We start from the raw sequence: 23,864 nt of genomic DNA on the forward strand, positions 1-23,864 counted from the left end.
GCCTACAGCTACCTTATGAGAGGGTACAAAAAGGACAGAGATAAACTTTTCTCAGAGATGCATAGTTACAGGAGACAGGAGGCAAAAGAGACAATTTACAACATGGGAAATTCTCATTAGATATTATTGGGAAAAAAATCAGTATCAATGTGGTCAAACACTGAACCAGGGAACTAACAAAAGCTCCCTGGGGGATCTCCATTCTTGGAGACAGCAAAAATTTGATGAGTTTCTGAGTAATGTGATCTAGTTGGTCCTGTTTTCAGCAGGGTGTTGAATGCATGACCTCCAGAAATCCCTCTCAACGACAAGTACTCTATGATTCTATAAAGAAACTTACTAGATTCCCTTTAAATTAAGGCATTGTACGCTTTAATCCCTGTTACCTTTGTGCATACAGAACTAGATCTGTTGCACAAGTATGTCTGCCTAGAGAGTTCATCCTGAACCTGCACTGCTACCCATCTGCATCCAACAAAGTCAACAGCAGAAAGTGAAAGAATCACAGCTCTAACTAGGCAGATGAATTTGAAACTGTATTTTTTCTCTGCAGCACCTCCAAAGCCTGGATGCTATTTAAAATAGGAAACTTCATAAATGTAAAGACATAAGAACCGGACAGCTCAAGAGGTCAGGAAGCAAGAGCAAGTGTGTGAAAAGCTTCTCCTGTAAGTCCACGATGTTAACGCGATTATCAGGGCAGTGATATACAGACATTCAGTGGAGGTTCAGTGCTGGGGCACAGTGTGATCAACACCTTTACCTGCCATCTGATCAAAGGACTTCCACCTTTCCATGACTTAACATGTACTTATACACGTTCCCATGCATACAACATGCTCATGGACCTTCCAGCCCAACTCTATTCTCCACCCAGCAACAATCCTGTCTGCCTCACAGCTGGCTATCTTCTTCACAATACATTTCAGAATTCAATTTGCCCAAGACATCACACGTTTGGGTGATCAGCCACAGCACTCCATTTCCTATATGGCAGGGTACTCCTCCAACAGCTGTTCAGGTGACTGTAATTAAGAGAGCACATAAGCAGTGCCGATGGCTTGCAATAAACAGCAACACAATGAGCAAGATGGGCATCCTAAAGAGTAGACTAGGAAATGTCAGCCCATGAAATACTTGAACGCTTCTACAACTTGCTGCTGAGGAGAAGCACTATAAAATGTACACGGCTCGCTGCGTGCTCTTGGAAATATTCTCCAATCAAGCCGCTTGGGTAACATTGTTCTTACAGAGACAAGGCTACAGCCAAGTTTGATATTTTCCATTCATTTCAAATTCAGTTCATCTTCAGTCTTGTTTTAAACTTCCCAATGCTTTTGCTCTCTGCAAACTCTGAAGGTTTAGGGACAAACCCATTAAACCCAGCATGGACATCTATGTGTCTCTGTTACAGGCAGATTTCTTCATTATCCCTAATGATCCTGTTAGTCTCTAAACCAGTTGCAGAAATTTTACTTTACAGGTTAACTCGGTCTTTCCCAGTGCCTGCACTAAAACTCAGACTACAGGAAGCTTTCTACGCCAAGACTTCAGACGGTTGCATGCTCTTTTTATAGCCCTGCTGCTCCATTTACCATGGTCTGCTGTCAAAGCCTGAGACCTGAAACACTCCTACATTAGTTCCTGAGCAAACTCATCCACTTAATCCCAGAGGCCTGTAGCAGTCATTCCCTCATGTCCTGCATCCAAGAGTCTCTGCTTAATGGCTGGAGCCCCAACATTTCTCACATTTCTCTCTTTCTCTCTCCTAATTCACTCTCACCACACTTCTAGCCACACCTCATCATGGTTTTACTGTCAGGACTCTGCTCAGAACTTGTCAAAAGCGTTTTGTCAGCAGTCAGAAGACATTCAAGGCATCTTCCAGAACAGAGAATTAAAACTATATTTGATGTTAAACCATCTTCATGTGATGTCTCCAAACAAAGTTCAAGACTTAGCTCCAACCAGAACATGCAGAATTTGTGATGGCCAAGAAAACAGCTCTTATACAGTGCTCCTCATGGATCTGATTAAATGGAAAAGTACGGAGACAATGGAAGTCAACATTAAGCAACAGAAGAAACTGCAAGGAAAACAAAGAGGGAGTGTCTAATGAACAGATAAAAGGAGAGGATTGAAATAGTGAAGAGAAAAATGGTGAAGAGATAATATAATCTTTAGGGAAAGACAAAGCTATGATAATTCCATTAAAAGCAAGACAAATTCAAAATGCCCAGAGGCAGGGCCCTGAAACCCTGCTGTCAAACTAACTGGCAGCACAAAGGGGCCGATTAGTCTCATGAATATTTTTGGTATCTGCAGCAGGATTACACAATGACCTCATTTCCTAAGAGGAGATATACATAGCTTCTGTGGCTTTGTCAGGGAAGATGAAGAAAAAGCACATTCATTCCCTTCCTGGTAAACCTTGGGTTTGCACAACACAGAAATGAGATTCTATTCTCAGGTTAGCATCAAATATCATGACGGTCTGCTACTCTCTAGTACTTCCATCACTGTCTCTTCTAAACACATCATCTCTCCTCTTTGAATACAACCATTATGCTACTATAGCTCCAAGAGAAGCTGGTAGACAAATAAACCAGTTGTGAACACTCAGGAGAGTCTCTTACCCGCAATTCTCTCATACATCTCATGTCTTGTACTCTAATCTTGAAGAGCCCAAGAGGAGGATACTCAAGAGACAGCAATGCTTATATCCAAAGCTGTTCTCTAAGCATGGTGTAATTTAATTCCCTTCCTTTCCTGTTTCTTCCCACTGGCACTGTTCAGTGCTGGGGTAGACTGCTCCCCTAGGGATCATTCAATGTCCGATTAGAAAACCCAAGCCTTCCACCCAACCCTCCCCCCCCCCCCCCCCCCATCTTTGACAGGGAAGATCAGGTAACTTAGTTCTGTAAAGACCTCCGAATGTCCCCAACAAAACAAATCTGAGCAGGACACGAGGCAATGAGTCGGTGGTAATGACATAATGCGTTACAGAAGCTCCTTGTTTGGCTCCATCTGCCCGGACACAGCCCTGGGAACCAGGGATGGAGCACAGTACAACTTCTCAACCAACACCCCTTCTACTCTGCAGACTCCTGGTCTCTAAAAAGAAATTAAATTTCAAATGTATTGATTTGTATTGATTAAATAGAAGACCTGGCCTCTTCCTGACTATTAGGCTTTTGTTGTGATGAAAAGTAACAGCACTGTCAGGCTAAAAAAATAGTGAAGCTGAAAAACCATCCACGCAAACAAAGGAAAACAGCCAGAAAGGCACAGCAGAAATCACTACACTACTTCTGTGTAAATACACACTAAAAATCAAGGACAGCAACTAAACGGAGAGATGTTGTGAAACCTTTTTAACTATTTCAGCACCTTAGTCACTGTTGTATGATGAACTCGTCTCATTCCTAAGCAACAACTGCTCTAGACCATCAGCTGTTGCTTTCACACCTCTGCTTATCTTCCAAGTTCTGGACTGACAAGGGCAATGTCCACAGATGAGTTAAATTTAGAATAATCCAGCTATTAGAAAACTGGGCAATTAACTAATACCTATGCACTACAGATGACTCCTCATGTCTCCACTAGTGACTGATCTTAACTAGGAGACCCCCAGCATCACGCATGGTCTGGTTGATACAGTTATTTCAAAAAAAGAAGCCAGATCAGACACTCAACTCTGAGAAGCTCCTCACTGGGTTTCTGATCAAGACTTCCTTCACTTATAAAATTAGAACGCTAAAAAATCTGAAAGGATGCTCAAAGATTATTTTTTTCCATTCAGGGCTGGAGACCCCTTCACAGAATCACAGCATGGTCGGGGCTGGAAGGGACCCCTGGAGCCCCCCCAGCCCAGCCCCTGCTGAAGCAGCTCTCCCAGAGCGGGCTGCACAGAGCTGCATCCAGGCAGGTTTGAATGCCTCCAGAGAAGCAGACCCCACAGCCTCTCTGGGCAGCCTGTGCCAGGGCTCCGTCACCCTCAAGGTAAAGTTCTTCTTCCTCATATTCAGAAGGAACTTCTTGTGTTGCCGTTTGTGCCCGCTGCCCCTTGTCCTGTCGCTGGGTGCCACTGAAAAGAGCCTGGCCCCGTCCTCCTGACACTGGCCCTTGAGATATTTGCAGGCATTGATGAGGTCCCCTCTCAGCCTTCCCTTCCCCAGGCTGAACACCCCCAGCTCTCTCAGCCTTTCCTCCTAGGACAGATGCTCCAATCCCTTCATCATCTCAGCAGCCCTTTGTTGGACTCTCTCCAGTATGTCCATGTCTCTCAATACTGGAGAGTCTAGTACTTTTCTCCCCGAGAGCTCACTAGAAATTACGCATTCTCCAGGCACACTGCACTCCAATCCCACTCCCTCCTTCAGCCCAGCCAGTAACACAGAAAAACTTTTTTTTAAAAGTTAGGGTTTTTTTTTTAAACCTTAAGATTTTTGTTTTGTGTTAAGTGTTTTGAGTGGGGTATTTTTCTACCAGATTCTTCATCTTGAATTCAACAAACTAGAATCGATACAGCAAAGAGAAGCAAAGGAAAGGAGTGCTTGTCCCTGCCAAACCAAATGAGTTCCAGCACAAAAAGTGAGATGAACTTAGAAATTCACTGCATCACTTCTGTGACAAAAAAAAAAAAATGACAAGAATTTATCTGGGGTGGAGAGTATGTCATCCAAAGGAAAGATACTTCAGGTGAAAATGGCCACAAGTTTCTGTTTTAGACAAATCAGGTAGGACTGGAAAAAAATTGTGAGGTATTCCTTTGGGTAAAATTTTGAACTCTGCAACTTTAGGGGAACTGCTGAACAGCTGTGGAATGAATCATATTATAGGTCAGTGCTCAAATAAGACTGCTTATGCTGAACTAATGTCTGTCTTTGGGAAAGCCTGGACCAACATGTTAAGGCTTACAGATGGACAAATCCCTTTAAAAATGAGAAGACAGTGGCTTTGTAAGTAGTTGAATATTACACTAACTAAACTTCCCACTTCTTTATTTCCCTGTTGCCCAGCCATCACCCATCTTATCCAACCTCCCACTGGTTGGGCAGCAGCAGAGGAAAGGAGAAGCAGCTGGGGATGCAATCCTAACCTGCCTAAACAAATCAAGCAGCATAGAAACCATTTTGCATACTGGAAGTATTTATGTCTTGGAGCCAGTTTACAACTCCTGACAGCTGCTGAGTGCTCTTTTTCTCTCTCCCATTTCTTAAATCTTACCCACAGATGTGGGACAAGAGTTACAACACGCAGTAAGTATTGAACAGCAGCAATAACAAGGCAGGAGCATCCCCCTCCTGAGAACACCCTGCTTTGCTTACCTAAACTGTGGCCATTTTTTGTGTAGAAGCAGGTATTGTTGATAAGGTTGACACAGCAGCCGATCACATCTCCAGTGGTGAATGTAGGGCCATAGGGCTGTCCTGTCCCCGAAGAACAGAAGGAGTGCCCATCGTCACCGTGGTACCCATAAGAGTGTTTATCCCATCCTGCGAAAGACAAGACAAAAGAACAGGTCAGCCACTAAGCCAATTAAGCAGAAAGACATGGTAACTACAGCTCTCAGGTCACAATTTTCTGGTAGGAAATTTGAAATTTTGATTCCCACTCCTGATTCATCGCAGTATTAATTTTCACATACCAGTAACTGAAAACAGATTAATGGTCATCAATCATAACACACCATTTGGATTTTAACCTCATTTGTCCCTTACGAGAAGTAATAAAAAGAAAAGATTGCCAAAAGTAATTTTGACAAAGACAAATATTTTTTTGTTTAAAAAAAAAAACATTAAACCCCTGTTTCTGTTTTACCTTGCCTGCGGTGAAACAAGCTCTCTTTGTAAAACATTTGTGTTTGCCACTAACACAATCTTCCAGCAAAAGCATTTAATAAAATAATTCTCAGCTAACTGCAGCTTCGTCTGTAAGCACAGCTCACAGGCATAACCAAATGACTAGATGCAATTTTTGCATTCCCACATTTACATTTCCCTTCCAACAGTTGATAAGGATTTCTGTGTTCCCCTTGGGCAACAACATTTCCCATTCTGTGGACAGCTTAAAACACAACCCTTAAATGTCAATGGACAATTTTCAAAGTGGTCAATTCTAACAGTATCTTTTATTTCTTCTGCCAGAATCACTGTGCCTAGAGTTAAAGCCAGGCTCAGAGACCACACCCTGCCTTTTCTTATTTTTCCATGAGGTGCCTTATTGCACCTTGCTCTTTTCTACATCTCACAGTAACTCCATCATTCTGAGTTCCCAATTTTGTTCTGTTCTACCCCAATTCTGTTGTAAATTCCTTTGTGAATTTCCTACATTTAGAAATTCCAGATAAAACTGGTAACTATTGTGAAGAGGAGAGATTAATCCATCCTTTTAAAGCTGAAGTGTTCCTCAGGCAACAGATTGGTCTTCTCTTTTCAGGACTCTGATCTCCTTCTTGCAGAGGAGAGGACAGTGCTCCCTGGTTGTGGCCACGGAGTGATTCAGTGAATGCCACCTGAATCTACTAACCTGTGCTTGCCAACTTCAGTTGCCACTACTGCTCAGGATGGCTTATCCTTGTCTCTTAGGAGAGCAGCTGTGGCAGGTGGAGAGTCATGAGGAACAGTCCTCTTACCAGAGAGTTTAAAGAAAGCATGACATGCTCCGTCTTATAAGACTTCCAGAAGAATCTGGATTTTCTCCAGCTCTTTGGAGCATTCCTATAAATTGCACAATGAAAACCACATCTCACAGAGATTTACTTCTATCAAAAAACCTGAGGCAGACAACATTAATAACAACCACCTGTGTTTTAAATAGATATGGTTGGATCCTTAGGCAGACTGTGCCAACCGAAGGGGAAGCAAAAGAAGGTGCTTTGATCATCTACTGACCTGATACAGCCTAAGGGTAGTGCAGAATCTGTTAAATGTGGAGCAATGGTTTTGGCAAAAGGACTACAGAAGAAATGCAAAGACCATGAGAGATAAGGGGTTAAAAAATAGAAAGCGCACATCCTGCAACAAGCCAAAAAAAAGCCTGAGCACGCTGCAAACCACAGAGACAAGCCCTGGGGAGGTGGGCTGGAGCACTTCTGCAAGCTGCGATTTTCCTACAAAAAAAAACCAACATGAGGGCACTAGAAATTTGATCCTGTAAAATGGTGCTCAGCTACATGTACTCAGGTACCCTATCATCAGTGGACCCACATGCTCAGGGTTTCTCAGAAAAGTGTGAAGCATTTGGTGTATGCTCAAGGCCCTCCATTTATTGCACCACACCACATGAATGCCAATGGGGAAGTCACAGAATGGAGCAAGACTGGAACATGCCACGGTCCAAGATTTTGGACCTCAGGGCAAAATTTGGGAGTGAAAAGTGTGCAGAAAATCCTAGTCTAGCAATGGTGAATCATCTCCTCTGTTAAGTCCCACACATGCACAGGAACAGACTGAGATGTCCCAAGAGCCAGCTCTGCCTTCCCTCGGACCAGCTCCAAACCAGCTGTTGACAGTAGCACCAGTCCTGTTCAATATCTACATGAAAGACAGGGACAACAGCACAGACAGCACCCTCAGCAAGCTCAAAACCAATGCCAAATTGGTTTGCCAAAAACAAAGGAGGGAGTGATAGGGGCTCTAGAGTCTGTTGTCAGACTTCCACCCCATAAGGCTCCATCCGGTAAAAATATCACTGTAATACTGAGTTTTTAACACTGTGGCTCTCTTCCACAATCTCTTTTATTTTCTCTGCTGCTGGCCTGTGAAAGGCTGCCATCGCTGGTCTATTATTTTAGTTTCCCCAAAACCAGACCTGTAACATGTGTGTCAGTTCAGAACTTCTCTAATGAAGCTGTTCGTAACTTCAGATGGAAACTCTAATCAATTTATCTCCTAAATTACTTAATAGTACAATCCAAGTACAAACTTCTAGCTCTTCAGCATACAAAACATTCCTGGCACTACAAAGCATTAATAAGAACTTGTCATCAGTTCCATGTAAGTAGTCAGATGCTTACACGCCATGCACTAGGTAAGGCTACCATGAGAAATGCAACAGCACGTCCAACTGTGAGGATAATTTCACAAAATACTTGTGCCAACGCAGACACTACAGGTTCTGTAGTATAAGAAAAAAAGGTTTCATTACCTACAGATCACAACTGATCCTACTGCAATAAACCCTCCTCCTGCTCCTGTAAGACTTGCGCTTCACAGTATTGGTACTTGCTGTACCACCAAAGTTAGCAACAAACGCATTGATGAGATAAACTCCAATGAGAAGTGACTGAATAAAGGCTTTGATGACAGTGTGGAATTTGCTACAGTACCTGGAGAAAGCTTTATTTGAATCTTAATTCTCCACAGTCAATGACTAACATCACTGGTTAAGGAAATCTCGCTCACCCATCACTTCGCTAATGATATACAGAGTTAACTTTTTCAACTCAAATGTTGTATAGTGCTGTACCTAGACCTGACACAACACTAAGTGCTTTAAATCTAGACCCAGCCTTATCAAATCACCATGGTAATCTTAAAAAAACCAAGCCACATTCGTTTGAGAGAACTTACTGTATTCACCATAAACATAAGTTGAGCGGTGTTAATTACATGTCTAACCTTTAGTTATTTATTGATCAAATAATGTATCGGTATTTCTAAAATTCTGTCCAGAATAAACATGAGGGCAATAGCATACAAGTCATTCCAGCACTGGCTAGCTTCTGCCAGTCTTCTGAAATTTCCTAATAATCTGGATTAAAAATAACAATCAGCATTTCTAATAGTTCTAGGTCAATGTTATCTGGGCCTAGTGATTGAAATAGAATATCCCTATCAAACGCGTTTGGCATTATCTTGGACCACCGGCAGAGTGGGGAGTAACTCACCACATGCATTTGCAAATCCATCCTCCAACTTCTGCCAAGTACAAAACCACTTGCTGAAAACTTGGGACTTTTCTGCATCATTAACAATTTTCTATCGCCACCTAGTAATAGGTCTGTGACATTACAACCTTTACTTTGACTCCTACGACACCGTTTGCACCTTCAGTTACTCCTTTGCAAAAATCTAATGCTGCTTCAACAAGCGCTGAATCAGCCTTCCTATATGCCTTCCCCACGCTTCCATCTGCAAATTCTCCGGATGTTTCAACCTTTGTACCACTTGTACTCAAGTACTTCCAGAAGCCACTGTTGGGACCCAGAAGGCAGAGATGAGATGTTATTGACATGTTCTTAAAAAGGCTGGCCATATGGGACACGGGGTCAACCCGTAACCTCTTCAAGAGGTGAGACAGCACAAGGCTAGGACGTGCATGGCGTTACCACCTCACGACCACCCGCAGCACACAGACATGCTGAGCCAGATGGAGATTCTGTTCACTTGGTACTCCTCAAAGGATTTTCTTTCCATGAAATGGTTCAATCTTCCTTTAGGCACATGTAAATATTCATACCATCCACAGTATCCTGCAGCAAGGAGTTTTACACCATTACTGCAAGCTGCCGGAAAACATGCCTCTGCTACTTGTATTTAATCCACTGTAGCTCTTGCACTGGAGGAGATGGCAAACCATGTATTCAGACTCTCCAGAACATACATCATTGTATAGACCTCTACAGAATCCCCCGTAACCATACTTTTTCCAGACTGATGACTACTGGCTTATTTAGCTATTTCCTCCATTTCTGACCATCATCATCCAAACCTCTTCTGGATTTACAGTGTTGCTTTTGAGAACGCAGCTGAAGGTGCACCATGGAGAAGGGAAGCTGGCTGTAGTTGCTCTCTGTACTGTCCCCTAGCCCTCCGTGAGTTAAACCTAGCATTTTCCCCTTTACTAGCCTTTTTACCACTGAACTGATGTTTCCACAAAGCTATTGTAATCACTCCAAAATGCATCATCACTCTTGTGACAATGCTCTCTCTGCACAGATTCTCATCTGCCGTCTCGCTGCCAGTGCCCTCAGCCTCAGCTCGCTCCCACAGCTCCTCTCCAGCACCTCTCACCTCGGCACCCTCAGCAGCTCACAATCCTCAACTGCCCGAACCGTCCATCCAGGGCTAGTGAGGTGCAGGCAGCTGCTTCTAAGAAAACCCCGGGATGGCCCATGCACGAACAGTTTCTCACCAGTAACTCCTTCCAGCAAGGCCGTGTGGTTTAAATAACAAACCATTTCAGTCTCTTGGCAATAGCTGACATCTAGAGCAATGGACACTTCACACCTACGTGCAGCTGACCAAGACTAAAAATTCTCAAACGCAAGCGCAGATACCTTACAAAATTTCAGAAGTCTGAGCAAGATTGGAGAATGCTTTTCCTTTTCTTATAAAAAGGAGATCACGGACCCCTGAAGTACCATACTCTATAGAATGAAATCTAGTGAGCGAGAGTGACTGGAAAGTCCACTTAGCACAGTTCTCTCATTCCTCCCTTTTCCTTCCCCATCCTCTCTTCAAAAGCATGAAAATAATTTTGAAGAGGGGAGACAGGCACAGAACAGAGAGGATTTGGTCACCTGGCCAACGGCAGTGATCAAAGCAGAACCTGAACATCCTGACTCCTAAGGCTCCCATTTTGACTACTGCTCATTTTACCACTGCATTTTGACCATGCAAATACACAGCCAGAACCAGGCAGGACCACAGCAGCTAGTGAACAAAAAGAGGTTAAAATGACATCCCTCTGAATCGAACACTTTGACTCCCAAACCCCAAATATATGTATAGCATCTATTAACAGCCAGACAGATACAGAACAGCTCAGATTAATTGCACAATCAGGCAATGGGAAGACAGAAAAACAGAAATCACAAGGTTCTGGGCTTGGGAGGACATTTTCATATGTTCAGCACCAAACTGAAGTTCTGTTTGGCCTGCTAACAAGACATAGCAGATATGTTGATCTTCTTGGCAGACTATCTTGTTCCCAACACACAGTGAAAAAAAATGAACAGCAAGTTCCATCGCTGCTGCTTGATAAACAGGCCAGAATTATGCAATGCCAGACCACGTGGCAGAAAAGACTTGAGTTACTTCAGGACACAGTTACAGGGTCAACTCATAAATGTTCACTCTTAAGTGAGTATTGGTGTTAGATGAAGTGTGCTACCAGTACCTGAACTGTCCTATATCCATTCCTGTCCAATCCCACCTCGTCCATGCAATGTCAGCCCTGCTTCACTCTTGACTTTTTTGGCAGACCCCATGATGGGCCCAGCTTCTCTATCTGAGATCAGGCTCTGCCTCACAGCACAGCAACTGGGAAGTGCCACTCTTGGGCTGGGACACCATTTTTACCTCCTAGCACTGTGAAAATAACACAGCATTTTAGCTTTCCATGTCCGGAGTGCCAGCGATGTACACTGAACTCCTAGTAGGCACTAGGTACAACTAGCATCATGGCTACATCGCGCATTTAGGAACACCAGGACCGAAATACACTGCTCAACTTTGGAAGCAGGAGCATCAGCCCATATACAACACAGAGGCAGAGCAATGCAGATGCCCTGATGGAAATAACCAAGAGCAGTACTTTCATTGTATCTTTGCTGGCCTGTGGCTTCTTCCGCAGAGCACACGGAAGAAAGCAAACTGATGACATGCCCCTGTGCATCAAGGTTCAAACATGCCAGACTTGCCAGTGGGCACAGGGGAACAGAGAAGGCAACATTCACAGGGAGGCGCACTGAGCTCTCTTCTGACAGCACACCAAAGGACAGACGTGCAAGGCCTAGGGACCATGGAAAAGATGGTTGTTCCAGTAAGTTGATGCCTCAGACTTTTCCTACTCTGCCACTTGCCAGGCTTAAAATGATGGCAGACAGATGGGCTTTATCATTGACACACGGACCATGCACACTCCAGGGGAGAAATATGTTCCACTGCAGCTCAGACCATACAGTCAAGGTAATCAGTACCTGGTGCACAAGCTGCTGCAAAGGGCAGGGCCTTGCTCACAAGAAATTCAGTGGTCACCTGTCCTGCAATTAAGAAAACCTGAAACACGAAGTAGTAAGTAATATTGGTGAAGTATCCATTCAGCCATATGAAGAGCAGGTGGAAGTTCCTCAGAAAGAATCTGAAGATTTGTAAATAGGGTTTGCACCTACTGTATCCCGAATAATGTGATAGTTTGGAAGCTTACTCTTCAGGACAGACTCCAGAGACTGCTCAACAGTCCACACAGTGTCTACATCTTTCTGAATTTTACTTACTTTCATTTGTATTTTGAAACACTTTTTATTTCTCTTCTTCATTTCCTTGTTCTTGTCCAGTATTTTGCTGGTGACATTCCTCTTCCCACTCCTCTGGCCAGCAACGCTAGCTTCCCACAGCTGCCCATGCAAGGGCAAGTAGTGTGCAAACACTACTGCAGACGGACAAGAACTTGTGTCAACACACCGAAATAAACCAAACAAAATACTTTTAATAAGATTTATTGAATCCAAAGTCCAGCAGAAACAGGCGTACAAACTTTGCTTGTTAGAGTGCTTGGGGAATGGGATGCTGAGGGTGAAGCCAGCTCCAGAGCGCAGAGTCCCTGCTGGACCACGTTCTGGCTGGAGGCTGGACCCCTTCCATGCACTGTGCAGCGCAGGCTGCTGTTGCTCAGCCAGCTACAGGTCTTTGGCAGCAGCACAGCACGTCAGTGGAGGGGAAGGTACATTAAACAGAGGCTGAACAGATGAATATGGTGCAAGGAGAAGTAGGATGCTGCTGTTCAGAGCTGCTCCTACCATGTCCTGGGCAGAGCAGCCCCAGGCAGGGACTAGTGTCGGAGAGGACAGGACAAAAACAAGTATGGGGAGGAAGCTGTTACCACAGCAGAAGCAGAACCACCCTCTAGTGACTGCTCTACCCATCTTCCAGCAGACTGGGTTCTGCCAGTGGACGTGCCTTTGGTGTATGTTAGCCCAGAGCAGTGAAAGCATGCCTTTGCCCCTAGCAAAGAGGAGGCTGAGCAAGCCCCTGTGCTCCTACAGCCTCAGAAGCTAAAGGCCTGGGCAAGAAAAGCCTGTTGCCCCAAGAAGCACCTGAGGTGCTACAGAATCTCTCAGCTGTTGTTCAGTTTTATAGCATTTGTGCCAAACCATATAAAGTTGCATAAATATCAAATGCTTGGGTGAAAGCAAGGAGGTAGCCTGTATTTCTTCATTCAACCATGCCTCAGAATCAAATCAACTATTAATGTTGCAACATCTTTCTGTTTCCATCACCAGCCTAAAAAAAATAGCTGCTCAGTGGCCACAGCAACCTATGCTATAGATTTGGGGTGGTGGGAGTACGAGAAGCACGGTCCTGGCATGGAACAACTGTCTAGGTACAGTCACAACACCAGCTGCAGGACAGGAATAGGACCAGCAAACAGCGTGCTTAGCATACTACAGCATCTTCCTGGCAGAACTTCAAGGGACTGGACATCTGCCCAGAACATGTCAAGGAAAAAAAAAATAGTCCCTAAACCTCACTCACCTACAGATACCAGGAAATGAAGAAGCCCTAGCCACTAATACCCCATTTTTTTTCTTTCTCATAACAGCTTCTTCTTCTTCTTCTTCAAGGTGGCAAAATGACTTCGGATGCAGAAGCAGCCCAAACACCACACTACAGGACCAATGCATACACAGAAAAAACCCCTCACTTTACTCCATGGAGGACAAACTTCCTAAAGTAGGGGCTGGGCATGCTCAGGTCCCATAGTCTCTGTAGTAGCACATGGAACCATGTACAAGGTGCTGGTGCAGTGTACCACACCACTGCACAACACTAACGAGGCACTGCTGTACAGTGGCCTCCCTTGCACCCCAGTTCCCAGCAGATTAGGCAGATCCATCCAGGGCCAGCTGGGACCCTACAGAGCAACATCAGATGACGCTAATCAAAAAGTGCAGAACTTCTGGCAGGCCTGGCTATAGGTTTGGCTCAGAGACTCTTGCATGTTTTTGAGTAAGTATGTGCAACAATAAAAAAGACAAAGCTCAGGGAAAATCATCATGGCAGGACGACTTAATGTGGCGAGCATCCAAAGGAGAGGGAAAAAAGGAAGAAAAAAACCCAAAAAAGAAATCACAGCATCTCTCTCATATTAACAGAGAGCAGGAACAAAAGGACACAGTGACCCCAAAGATCAAAAAGACTCCAAGAAAAGACAGCTAAAAAGGCCTGCAAGAGTTTGGGAGATCCAGTAGCACACAGGCACTAACAAGCACTGCCTGATCTACCACAGAAAGTAATACTGTAATATTTCCCTTTTAACAATATTGATTTGGCATGGTGATTTTTAAACCAGATCAGCAACTCCTGCCATTAGACAACTACTGCATGTTAACTAGCCTTCAAAACAACATCAAACCACAGTCTACGCTTAATTATATAAAGTGACACTACCCATTGACTCATAAGAGGAAAAACAAAACCAGAAGGCTCTGGATGGCTGCAATACAGGGAATACCTTGTCAACAGGAATGGTCTGTTCCACCTGCCCCAGAGATTTGTTAATGAATCCATTTCACTATTACTTAGCATGCACTTCACCACAGAATAATCAAGAGAAAAATCCTACCTCCTTAAATGAATAAAGATGGCAAGCCCTCCTAATGTATAAGCCTGATGTGTCATCTTCTGCCAGTCAACACACGATCAGTTTTTCCTATACCAGAGAGGTCAAGATGCACTACAAGCCATTTGTAGCTCCATAAAGGGCACAACGTGGTTAAAGTACAGCTACAAAATATGTTGGTTCTATCTATAAAGGCAAGGCTCAAAAAGCTCTCTAGCATGATCAGGTCACCACTGTACTATGATACCTACCATATTCCCTGACACACCACACTGGAGGGAGTAGGGAGAAGAGCAGTGGTGCAAAACAATGTAGGACAGGGATGAAAAATAAAAAGTCAGATGAGTTTTGCCATTTATCTATTAAGTTGCAGGGGCAAAGAACAAGTTGGATACAAAAGCTTATCACATACACAGGCTTCAAATCTCATCACAAAAAATAATTCACATGTTCATTTACAGGTCAACTTTTCAAGTTTAGGCTGACGGGCAAGAAAACCTTTATAAAATATTAAGACACCTCCAGAAAAATCTTGCAAGGTAATGGGCAAGACTCAATTTACAGAGACATTGAGGCAGAGCAGCTAAGTGACTCAGCCCAAAGCAACATTAGAGCTCACTGTGGAACGCAGAGGGCTAGCATCCAGCTACTGTTTAAAAACATTCCCTAAAATGGTATTTAATGAGGTAAGAAAATTATGAACAAAAAAAAAATTATATAAACACAAAACCTTACAGAGAGAGAAGTCTTCCAGAAGAAGTGCTTCTCATGATGTTAATGGGTTGCAAAAAGGCCTTCTAGATTCTAAACTGCCTTAAACACTTTCCACATCAGTTAAGGTAAAGCAACAGGGCCTTCTGAAGAGGATCATATTTATCCATCAGTAAAAATAGCTGCTATCCATCAGTTTGAGTTGGAGTGAAACTTAGCTTTGTGGCGATGTTACCTTTTATCCGAAAGGCTCAAACAACGGGTATGGCCACTGTAAAAATTTTTTTTAATCTAAAAACAACCAGTGCCGATTACAACTCTTGTTGACAGCTAAACTGCAGTCTCTAAATTGCTAGTCGACTCTTAACTGTCACCAAGATTAAGTAGATTGTCAATAGCCTATGCTACAGCTGGAGATGCAGCCTGTGGTACCGCTGAAGGCCAAGTCACAAACCCCACTACACAATGCCATCTCGGCTCTGCTTTGGAAACTGTTTTCACATGGCACAAAGCCAACAGAACCTGCTGGATGACAGAAAGCTCCACGCAAAGGCAGGCTCTAGCATACCGTGTCACACATTTCTGGGAACACATTGCCTGAGAAAAGAGTGCAGAACCTCTACGAGAGGTCAGCCCATCTCCAAAAGAGTTAGAGCACAGAAATCAGGGCATGGAAAAGCACAGGACAGCCACACCCCCAGAGTAAGCATCACTTGCTCACCCACAGTGATGCTGAGCACTTAATAGCCAGTGGAAACACTTTCTTTGATTAATCTTCCAGTGCCAGGGTTACTGCCTTGAAATACTGATTCACGGTTTTGTTCAGCTTGAATGATGTGGCTAAGCGCTTTCCCAAATATTCCAGGGTGAAGCATGGTTACTGAAAGCTCAGCTTCTGGTCTGCCTCCTCCATTCAAACCTGAAGTCTGTGTGCCCAAACGCTAGTCTAATTGAAAAGATCAAAAGAAAAAGGAAAAATAAAAAATAAAAAATAAAGAAAAAGAAAACCAAGGGCTCCCTAAAAACCTGACTAAATGGCTGACAGCAGTTTTTCTGGCTGCAGACAGGGCAATCGATACAATCAATACAAGCTGATACATGAACTGAAGTGGGTCTGAAGGGGAAAAAGGCAGTTACTTCCACTTTATACGATCCTAATTTTCACGTAAATATGAGATTAAATTTAACCTTAATTCAGTAGGTTATTCACTCCGGTTCTGTGGTTCAGGAGCTGGTTTTGTTACTCTCTAGCTCTGAACACATCTGACACTGTCATGTCTAACCTCATTTGACTTGATCATCACACCCCGGTGCCACTCTTCAGCAACTGTCATGCAGTGTTCTAAGACATCTGTCCAATTCCTCTGTGCCATGACAGCTCACCCAGTATCAGCTCTTACCAGAAGGCTCATGTTTTAAAACATGTCCCACCTAAACATGTATCCAGCTGTGTGCAAGATAACCTAATTAGGGGAGGCACACCTAACAAGCACAGCACAGGAGTGCATGGCGAAAGAAAGAAATTGCACATGCCTCCAGGTACAAACGTAACTGACAGTTCAGCTCTTCTTGTTTTGCTTATTCTCAGCAGCTTATAAAAGCTGTGTGAGTCCACCCACAATGAATTACAGATCCTACATACCACACTTCATCACCAACAACTCCAAAACCCAAGACCTGTCAGGAAGAAAAAGGGAACGTACAAGTTTGTGCAATTCCTGCACAGCATGTTTGCAGTGAAAGTTGGTTCAGGATGCACCCAACAGGACAGCTCAAGCTTCCCAAGCTGCCTCCTCCATGTCCCTACAACTTCCCTTCCGCAGGTGTTGTAGGCATCAAGCCCTTTTTCCAGTGCTGACACCGGTAAACAAGACCTCAGCTTCTGCCAGGCTCCATAAAAGCAACTTCCCAGACAAGGCCAGCCATGTGCAAGCCATCGTGCGCAGACAAGGAGCAGCAGGAAAGATAAATGCTGCTGCCTGAAGACCAACGATATTTGCTTGCAGCTACTGATTTCAAAGACAACACATATTTTAAAAGAATGGCTGATCTGAAATCAGGTTATTCAAGCGCCCTAACACAATCTGATCTAAAATACCAATTCACGTAACTCAATGTGTATTTTATAACAAAACCATCACAGCCATCCTTGTACACCAATTCAGTCCATAACCTTCCTCTCCTGTACCACAGTGTGCCCACACACAGTATAACAGTATATGGTTAAAAGAATTAACTGGGTAAGTTTTAACTTCGGATGTCTCCAAAATTTAGATCTTGCAAATCCAAACTTTTTCAGAAACCCCGCTATTGATATGTGGAAAACTGAAGCACGTGTTAAAATTAAACTCCAGTTCTTCCAGGAGCTGAAGAAGGGATATGAATGAACTCCGTGCAAATGCATCAAATCTATTTCAATATCCAGGCTGGAATTTTCATACAAGTTAGGTGACCTTAGCACACAAACTAGGATTGAGGAAACTGACTGGAAAGTGAGATAGCTTATGTGGGACGAGGAGAAGATGATTGAGCAATTAAGCAGAGCTCAGCAGACCTCAATTGGTGGTAGACAGGTCAATCATAAACCACAAGATTCACAAAGATATGTAGAATCATTTTTTAATAATGATCATACAATTTTGAGAAAGAACCACCTTTTAAAAGGGTGTTTACTGATCTGCAAGGAGTAGAAGGACAAAGAGAATACAAGATGAGGGCGAGTTAAGTAATGCTAAAGGAACCCAGAGACCATAATTCTTCAACGTAGATGCAGCAGGGCACCCGTGCTGCATTTAAATCCATTTAAAATTCAGCCAGGCACTGCACATGCATAGAATTCAAAATGAAGATGAGAAAAGAAACAACATAAATGAACCAGTTATACCCAAAATAACAAAAAATTAGTATTTCTCAGGTTACTGCCCTATGATGAGATTTTACATACACTGAACACAGGAAATTGATTCCACGTAGGAAAAATTCTCACACTAAAAATATGTGAAAGCTTAAGTTAAAAGGAAATCCTTTTGGTTTATTACAAAAAGCCCAAATTTATTACCCATTTCTTCAGTATGACCCTCATTTGGACTTAAACTAAAAACAAAAGGAAAGCTATTTTCCAAATAGCACATGGTACAGCACAGTAAGAACAGATCTGAGAATGAAACAACCAATTTCAACCAGTCTCAGCACGCTTTCTCCAATATGAGACTTTTTAAATTTCCCACTGCTTTTTTTTTTTTTTTTTTTTTTTTAAATGGGCACAGGTATCTTGTATTACTTAGCCTTGTCCTGTGGACTGAACAGTTAGTAGTGGCTGGAGTGTACTAACTGTGATCCTGGAGCACATCTTTCAGTTTAGTTAGAAGAAAGAAGGGTAGCACAACTAAAGATGCAAATAAAAGCACAGCAAGCAGGAACAATCAGGAGATTCCCTTCAAAAAAAAATACACCCCGCTTCCAAAAATAAAAGACTCACATAGACAAATCCAAAAGGCTCTGACAGAGGCCAGAAATCTTAAATCGATTGTAATGTGTATCTTGTTCTTCGCAGGGCATGTTTATTGGGGGGCTTAGAACAGTGGTGGATAAAAATCTTCACCCATCCAGATGAGCACTTGAGCGGTAAGGAAATCCTCCAAAAATCCATTCGGCACAAATGGATCACTAACTCCAGAGCTGAAACAACACACTGACCCACTTTGCTCTTGTTTCTTCCATTACACAGCACTAAAAATTGTGATTTCTAAACATACCTATAAAGTCTCAGGCTGTTGAAGATTGATACAAATTACATTTTCAGGTCAAAACACCATTAAGTTGGCAAAAACAAGGCCATGCAAGAGAAGTTTCTGGAGCAGTTCTCAGACTTGTCCCCTCAGCTTCTATTGAACCTCTGATTTTTGGCACTGCTACCAGCTCCCAAGTAACCTGCATTTAAGCAACAGGACACTACCCCAGATGCTGCAGCATTTCTTGCTCAGAATGCACCTGTAGAGCGTGTCAGCCTGGGGAGGCAGAGACAGCAGCAGCAGGATTGCAGCCCTGCTCCCGCAGCCGCTGCAGGTCAGAGGCTCTCTGCTTTGACCTTTCATGTCCCTTTGTATTTTGGGGTGATTAACAGCATCCCTCTTGATTTCCTGTGAATGAACGTCTGCTGGGCTCTACTTCAGACCACCACCGGACTCTTGTACAATACAGTGTCTTTCTTTGCAAGAAGTCACTGTCCTTTGATTTTAGGTAACGTCCTCCACTACCACCAACGTGATTTCTGTAGATGCTCTTGTCTCATTATACTCTAGGGCATTAACAGCCATGACATAACGCACATCACAGCCTCCTTAAGCTGTCACCAGCAGCAAACCAGACACAGCTAGAAGGCATTTGGCCCAGAAAATTCCCAAGATAAGGTTCTCCTCCATCACCCACATCCGAGCCTTCCTCATGACACCGTGCCATAGACCAGGCATTGCCACTACTAGCACACAGCCCTTCTAATAATAGCTAATAGCCCTTCTGACCTCAGTAGCTTCACAAACCTTGATCATTTGGACTACAAGGTATCAGAGAAGTAACAGCAAAACCAGCATATGGTTTTGTTGACATTTGTTTTCAATGCTTTACTATGTAACTGAATGCAACAAAGCTCAGTAGAAAAAAAAAAATCAACATCAATATCACCTGACTAATCACCAAAATAAAAAGTTTACAGCCACCATCTTCAAACAACTTGAAAAAAGGTAGATACATGTAAAAAACCTAGACACACAGCCAGCCAAGCTAGCTTCCTACCTGTAAGCCCTAGGAAGATACTCCTTCATAAAAAACAGTCTCCAGGATTGGCTGGACAACCATTAATTGGAGGGAATGCTCAGTCTTTAATTAAGGTTTTCAGCACATACTTCAGGTGACAGTAATATTTGCTTCTATCAAAAATAATCTCAGACCACTGTTACCCACACATTTCTGGAGAAAAAAACTTTCACAGAAGAGTTGTTTCAACCTGTACTACCTGTGTGATCAATCAGGCAACAGAAAGGTTCAAGTTAGTAACAACCCCAAGATCAAGCAGTGCCCCGCCCCCCCCCCCCCCCCTTATTATTAAGGTAATTACATGACCCAGTTCTCATGCAGCCCCACAAACTGGTTTGTTAGAATAAATGAGAGGGTACCAGAAGCATAAGCAAGTTTGTGGATAGGAACTGGCACAGCCAGCTGAAAGACTGCATGTGTAAGTCCTAGAGGTGTCTGTAAGTAGTTTTGGGGGAACACATATTTATTTTAAAGAAATAAAAATCTGTATCAACCCTGTATTTTCCTTAACCTGACATACAAAAATGAATCACCATACTCTATAATTTACGCAGGTACTAAGTAAGTGATGCCTTTATAAAATTCCTTATGGGTACTAGAGTTATCTATACACAAACCACACACCAAAATGATGATTTGGGAACTATTCAATCTGGGTTATACTTACTGCACAAATAAAATAAAGCTCCTGACAAGTTAAATCTCCTGGCTAGCAAGGGGAAAGGTTTAAACATGGAGTGGCAAGCAGAGCTGGGTTATATGCTAACTCTTAATTGAACAACTTCCAGCACGACACAGCATAGACTGTATTGCCATTACCGATCCAGAAGAAGTAATGTTAACAGATCCAAATTACCATTAAAATATTAGATGTTGAACCAAGTATACAGTTTGGTACCACTCTGATGAAATTACGTAAGTATCCACTTTTATCCCAAAACTCTATCAGACAGTACTCGGAGGTTTCCATGGTGCTTAGTCCTGAAGAGGACCCAACAAAGCAGAAGTAGAAAATAAAAGGAAAACAGGCAAGAAAAAGAGGACTATAAGCAATGATCATGTAAAAGCAAGTGCTCAGATCCCTTCTAAGAAATCACAAGGCTTCCTTCAGCCATTCTTGAATAATTTGAATGGTTTAATTAGAAACCTCAATGGTCTCAGGTTCTCCATGAAGACCCACAGCAACTTGAGGAAAAAACAGGGGATGAAGGGGAAGTAAATTGAATGTCTCCATGCTTCTTTACAGCATTAAGCTTTCCTTATGGATAATAATGGAGGGGAGGAACAGAATTCAGGTTTCTCCATGGTGCTTCCAAGGTTCCCTACACACGCCACAGGCATTGCCCATGAGTACCTTTACTTCAGCCTGACCTGTACTGTGCACAACAGGCAGCCTGCCTGATGGCAGGTCGCTCAGCCTGAACTCACGGAGACTACGCTGCCAGCAGCCTGGATGCCACTGCTTTCTTGTCCTTTCTTCCACCAATCTGCCTTCCTAATATTGCAACTTATTGACACAAGGATAGACTACACAATCAAAATTACATATAAACTAAAAGCAAAACTTTGATTTGCTCTATTTCATCAACACAGCAAATAGAGTAGAAGAAAAGTTAGATCTGAGGTATATTTTACTAAAGAGGCAAGGAAGTGCGGGTAGCATTGTATAAAACTTTTACTAAGAGACCATATGGAAATCCCATGAGCCATTTTTGTCAACTATTTTTAAGGATAGTTCCGGAAAAGCTTTGCAGTAGGATAAATACCATGAGGTGTTTTAAGACAGAGCTTGGTCAGCCGCAAGAATAGTTAAACAAACTTAACAGAAATCACTTCCAAAGACAGAAAAATCAAGCTGGGTCCCCAAATACCAATTTAGCCAGGAGGACTTCAAAGCAGACTGAATCACAATTTGTTTGCCACATACCATTCATATATTTAATCCTATACTTCCTGGCTTTTGCTGGTTGCTCTAGAAGCCAAGGAGGAAGGCCCTTTCCCTAGTTAACCATCTAGCTTCTTTCCCTGCCCTCCCCTCTTTGCTTAAGCCTTTGAAATTGTGAAAGCTTGACATGGATTTTCCTTTGCCCTTGTCTGCAGCGTGGGATAAGAGCCACTTCCTGGACTTGCTCTGAATTTAAATATTTTCTTTTACTACAGGGAGTAAGACACTAGTGCTTGTGAGGCATCCAGTGATTAGAGTTCAGAAAAGGTCAAGACAACTTGTCACAAATCAAGAAAACATGACAAATAGGGATAGGGTGAAGAGCCAGGGATGTTTGGTCTAGAGAGAAGACCACAAAGCAGTGGTAGAGGTCTTCATGTACACAGCTACAGAGAGGAAATAAATTAATTATTCTCAACCTCCACATGATCCAAGAGTAATGGACTTAAGACTACATGGGATATTCAGCTTAAGTCATCAGGAAGAGTTTCCAACACAAGGACAGTGTTGGAAGAAGTTGCCAGAAAGATAATGAAAGACTGGTTTAGACACACACCTGTCAGGCAGGACTGAAGCTAATTCAATTATGCATTAGATCAGATGAATTGGTGAGGTCTCATCTTCTATAATTATTATATTTACCACTGTGACCAAGTCCTTCAGCACAGGTCCTTCATTTGTCATTGGAGTCACAGAAAGTGACAACCCAAAGCATGAGCTGATACATGGAAATGAACTTCTTTAAACACATTTGAAGTAGAAAGATCCCTGGCAATCACCAAATGCCCCCCCCCCCCCCCAAAAAAAAAACCCCAACAAAACCCCCAAAAAACACCAACCCCAAAACAAGAACCAACCAAAAAAACCAAACCAAACCCAAACAGAACTGGTTAGAAGGAACATCTGGACTCTAGACAAACTTCCTACTCAGAGTAGGGTTAACTTAAGAGTTAGATCAGGCTGCCTAGAGCCTTGACCAGTTGAGGTTTGACAATCTCTGAAGATTGAGCCTCTGCAGTAATGCACCCCCAACTCTGGTGAGAAATAATATCTTATTTCCCATAAGAATTTTATTTGTTGCAAATAGTGCCCACTGCCTCTCTTCCTTGCGTTGTGCACCTCTGAGAAGAGCCTGGGTCCACGTTCTCTACAAGCTCCTTTAGATAGTGAAAGGCTGCTACTTGATCCCTTCTCTGCCTCTTCTCGTCCAGGCTGCAAGTCCAGTTCTTAGAGTTTATCACTGGTTCCTACAATACAACATCTATCCAGCCTCCCTTCTCTGGTCACCTCCAAAAGGGAGCACACTTGCCTGAAAAAACCTTGTGAACATCCCTAGGGAAGAAACCAGTATTTTTTTTCTCAAAAAGGAAGGAAAAGGAAGACAAGAGTAACCAACAGCCTTGCTCCCCTACTTGCATCTTCTCTGAAAACACGCAAGATAAGCTGAGAAAAAATTAAAGTCCTATCTACAAACATCAACAGAAACCTATCAGCAAGAGAAGAATGCAAAGGAAAGAAAGAGGTCTCTAAACAAAGCTAAAATAGAAAGCCTGCTCATCGTGCTGGTAGCTTAAAGAGGAGGACGGATGGCTTTCACAGAGGAGGGAAGCATGGGGAAAGTCTTAATTCCCCATGGTCAATTTTTTTTTTAATCTACATGTCTACAGAAACAGATCACTCACAACGACCCTTTGCTGAACAAAGACACAGGACAGTTGGACAAACTGTTTCTGGTTTTGCTGACCTGGCTTAAGGCATTACAGTCCCAGAAGCCAAACTCCAACACTTCTGTACACCAAATTCTGCTGGGTTATCTGGCTGCACT

At 43.0% G+C, this 23,864-nt stretch overlaps 1 protein-coding gene across 14 annotated transcripts in view; it reads right to left on the reverse strand.

Moving 5' to 3' along the window:
* The window catches only part of RANBP10 (RAN binding protein 10), a gene marked incomplete at its 5' end in the record, with an annotated part of 91,523 nt that overhangs the window by 42,276 nt on the left and 25,383 nt on the right, over positions 1-23,864 (reverse strand). For 13 of the 14 annotated variants that reach the window (XR_013931915.1, XR_013931916.1, XR_013931917.1 and 10 more), the window contains one exon: positions 5,331-5,498. Coding sequence is in view for 4 of the 14 variants with exons in the window: in XM_080410959.1 (XP_080267085.1) it covers positions 5,331-5,498 (168 nt within the window). Of the gene's footprint in view, positions 1-5,330; positions 5,499-23,864 lie in introns of those variants that run through there. The other variant, XR_013931924.1, reaches the window with a different exon arrangement.

Source organism: Falco punctatus (genome assembly GCF_963210335.1).
Source record: "Falco punctatus genome assembly, chromosome: 14".
NCBI lineage: Eukaryota > Metazoa > Chordata > Aves > Falconiformes > Falconidae > Falco > Falco punctatus.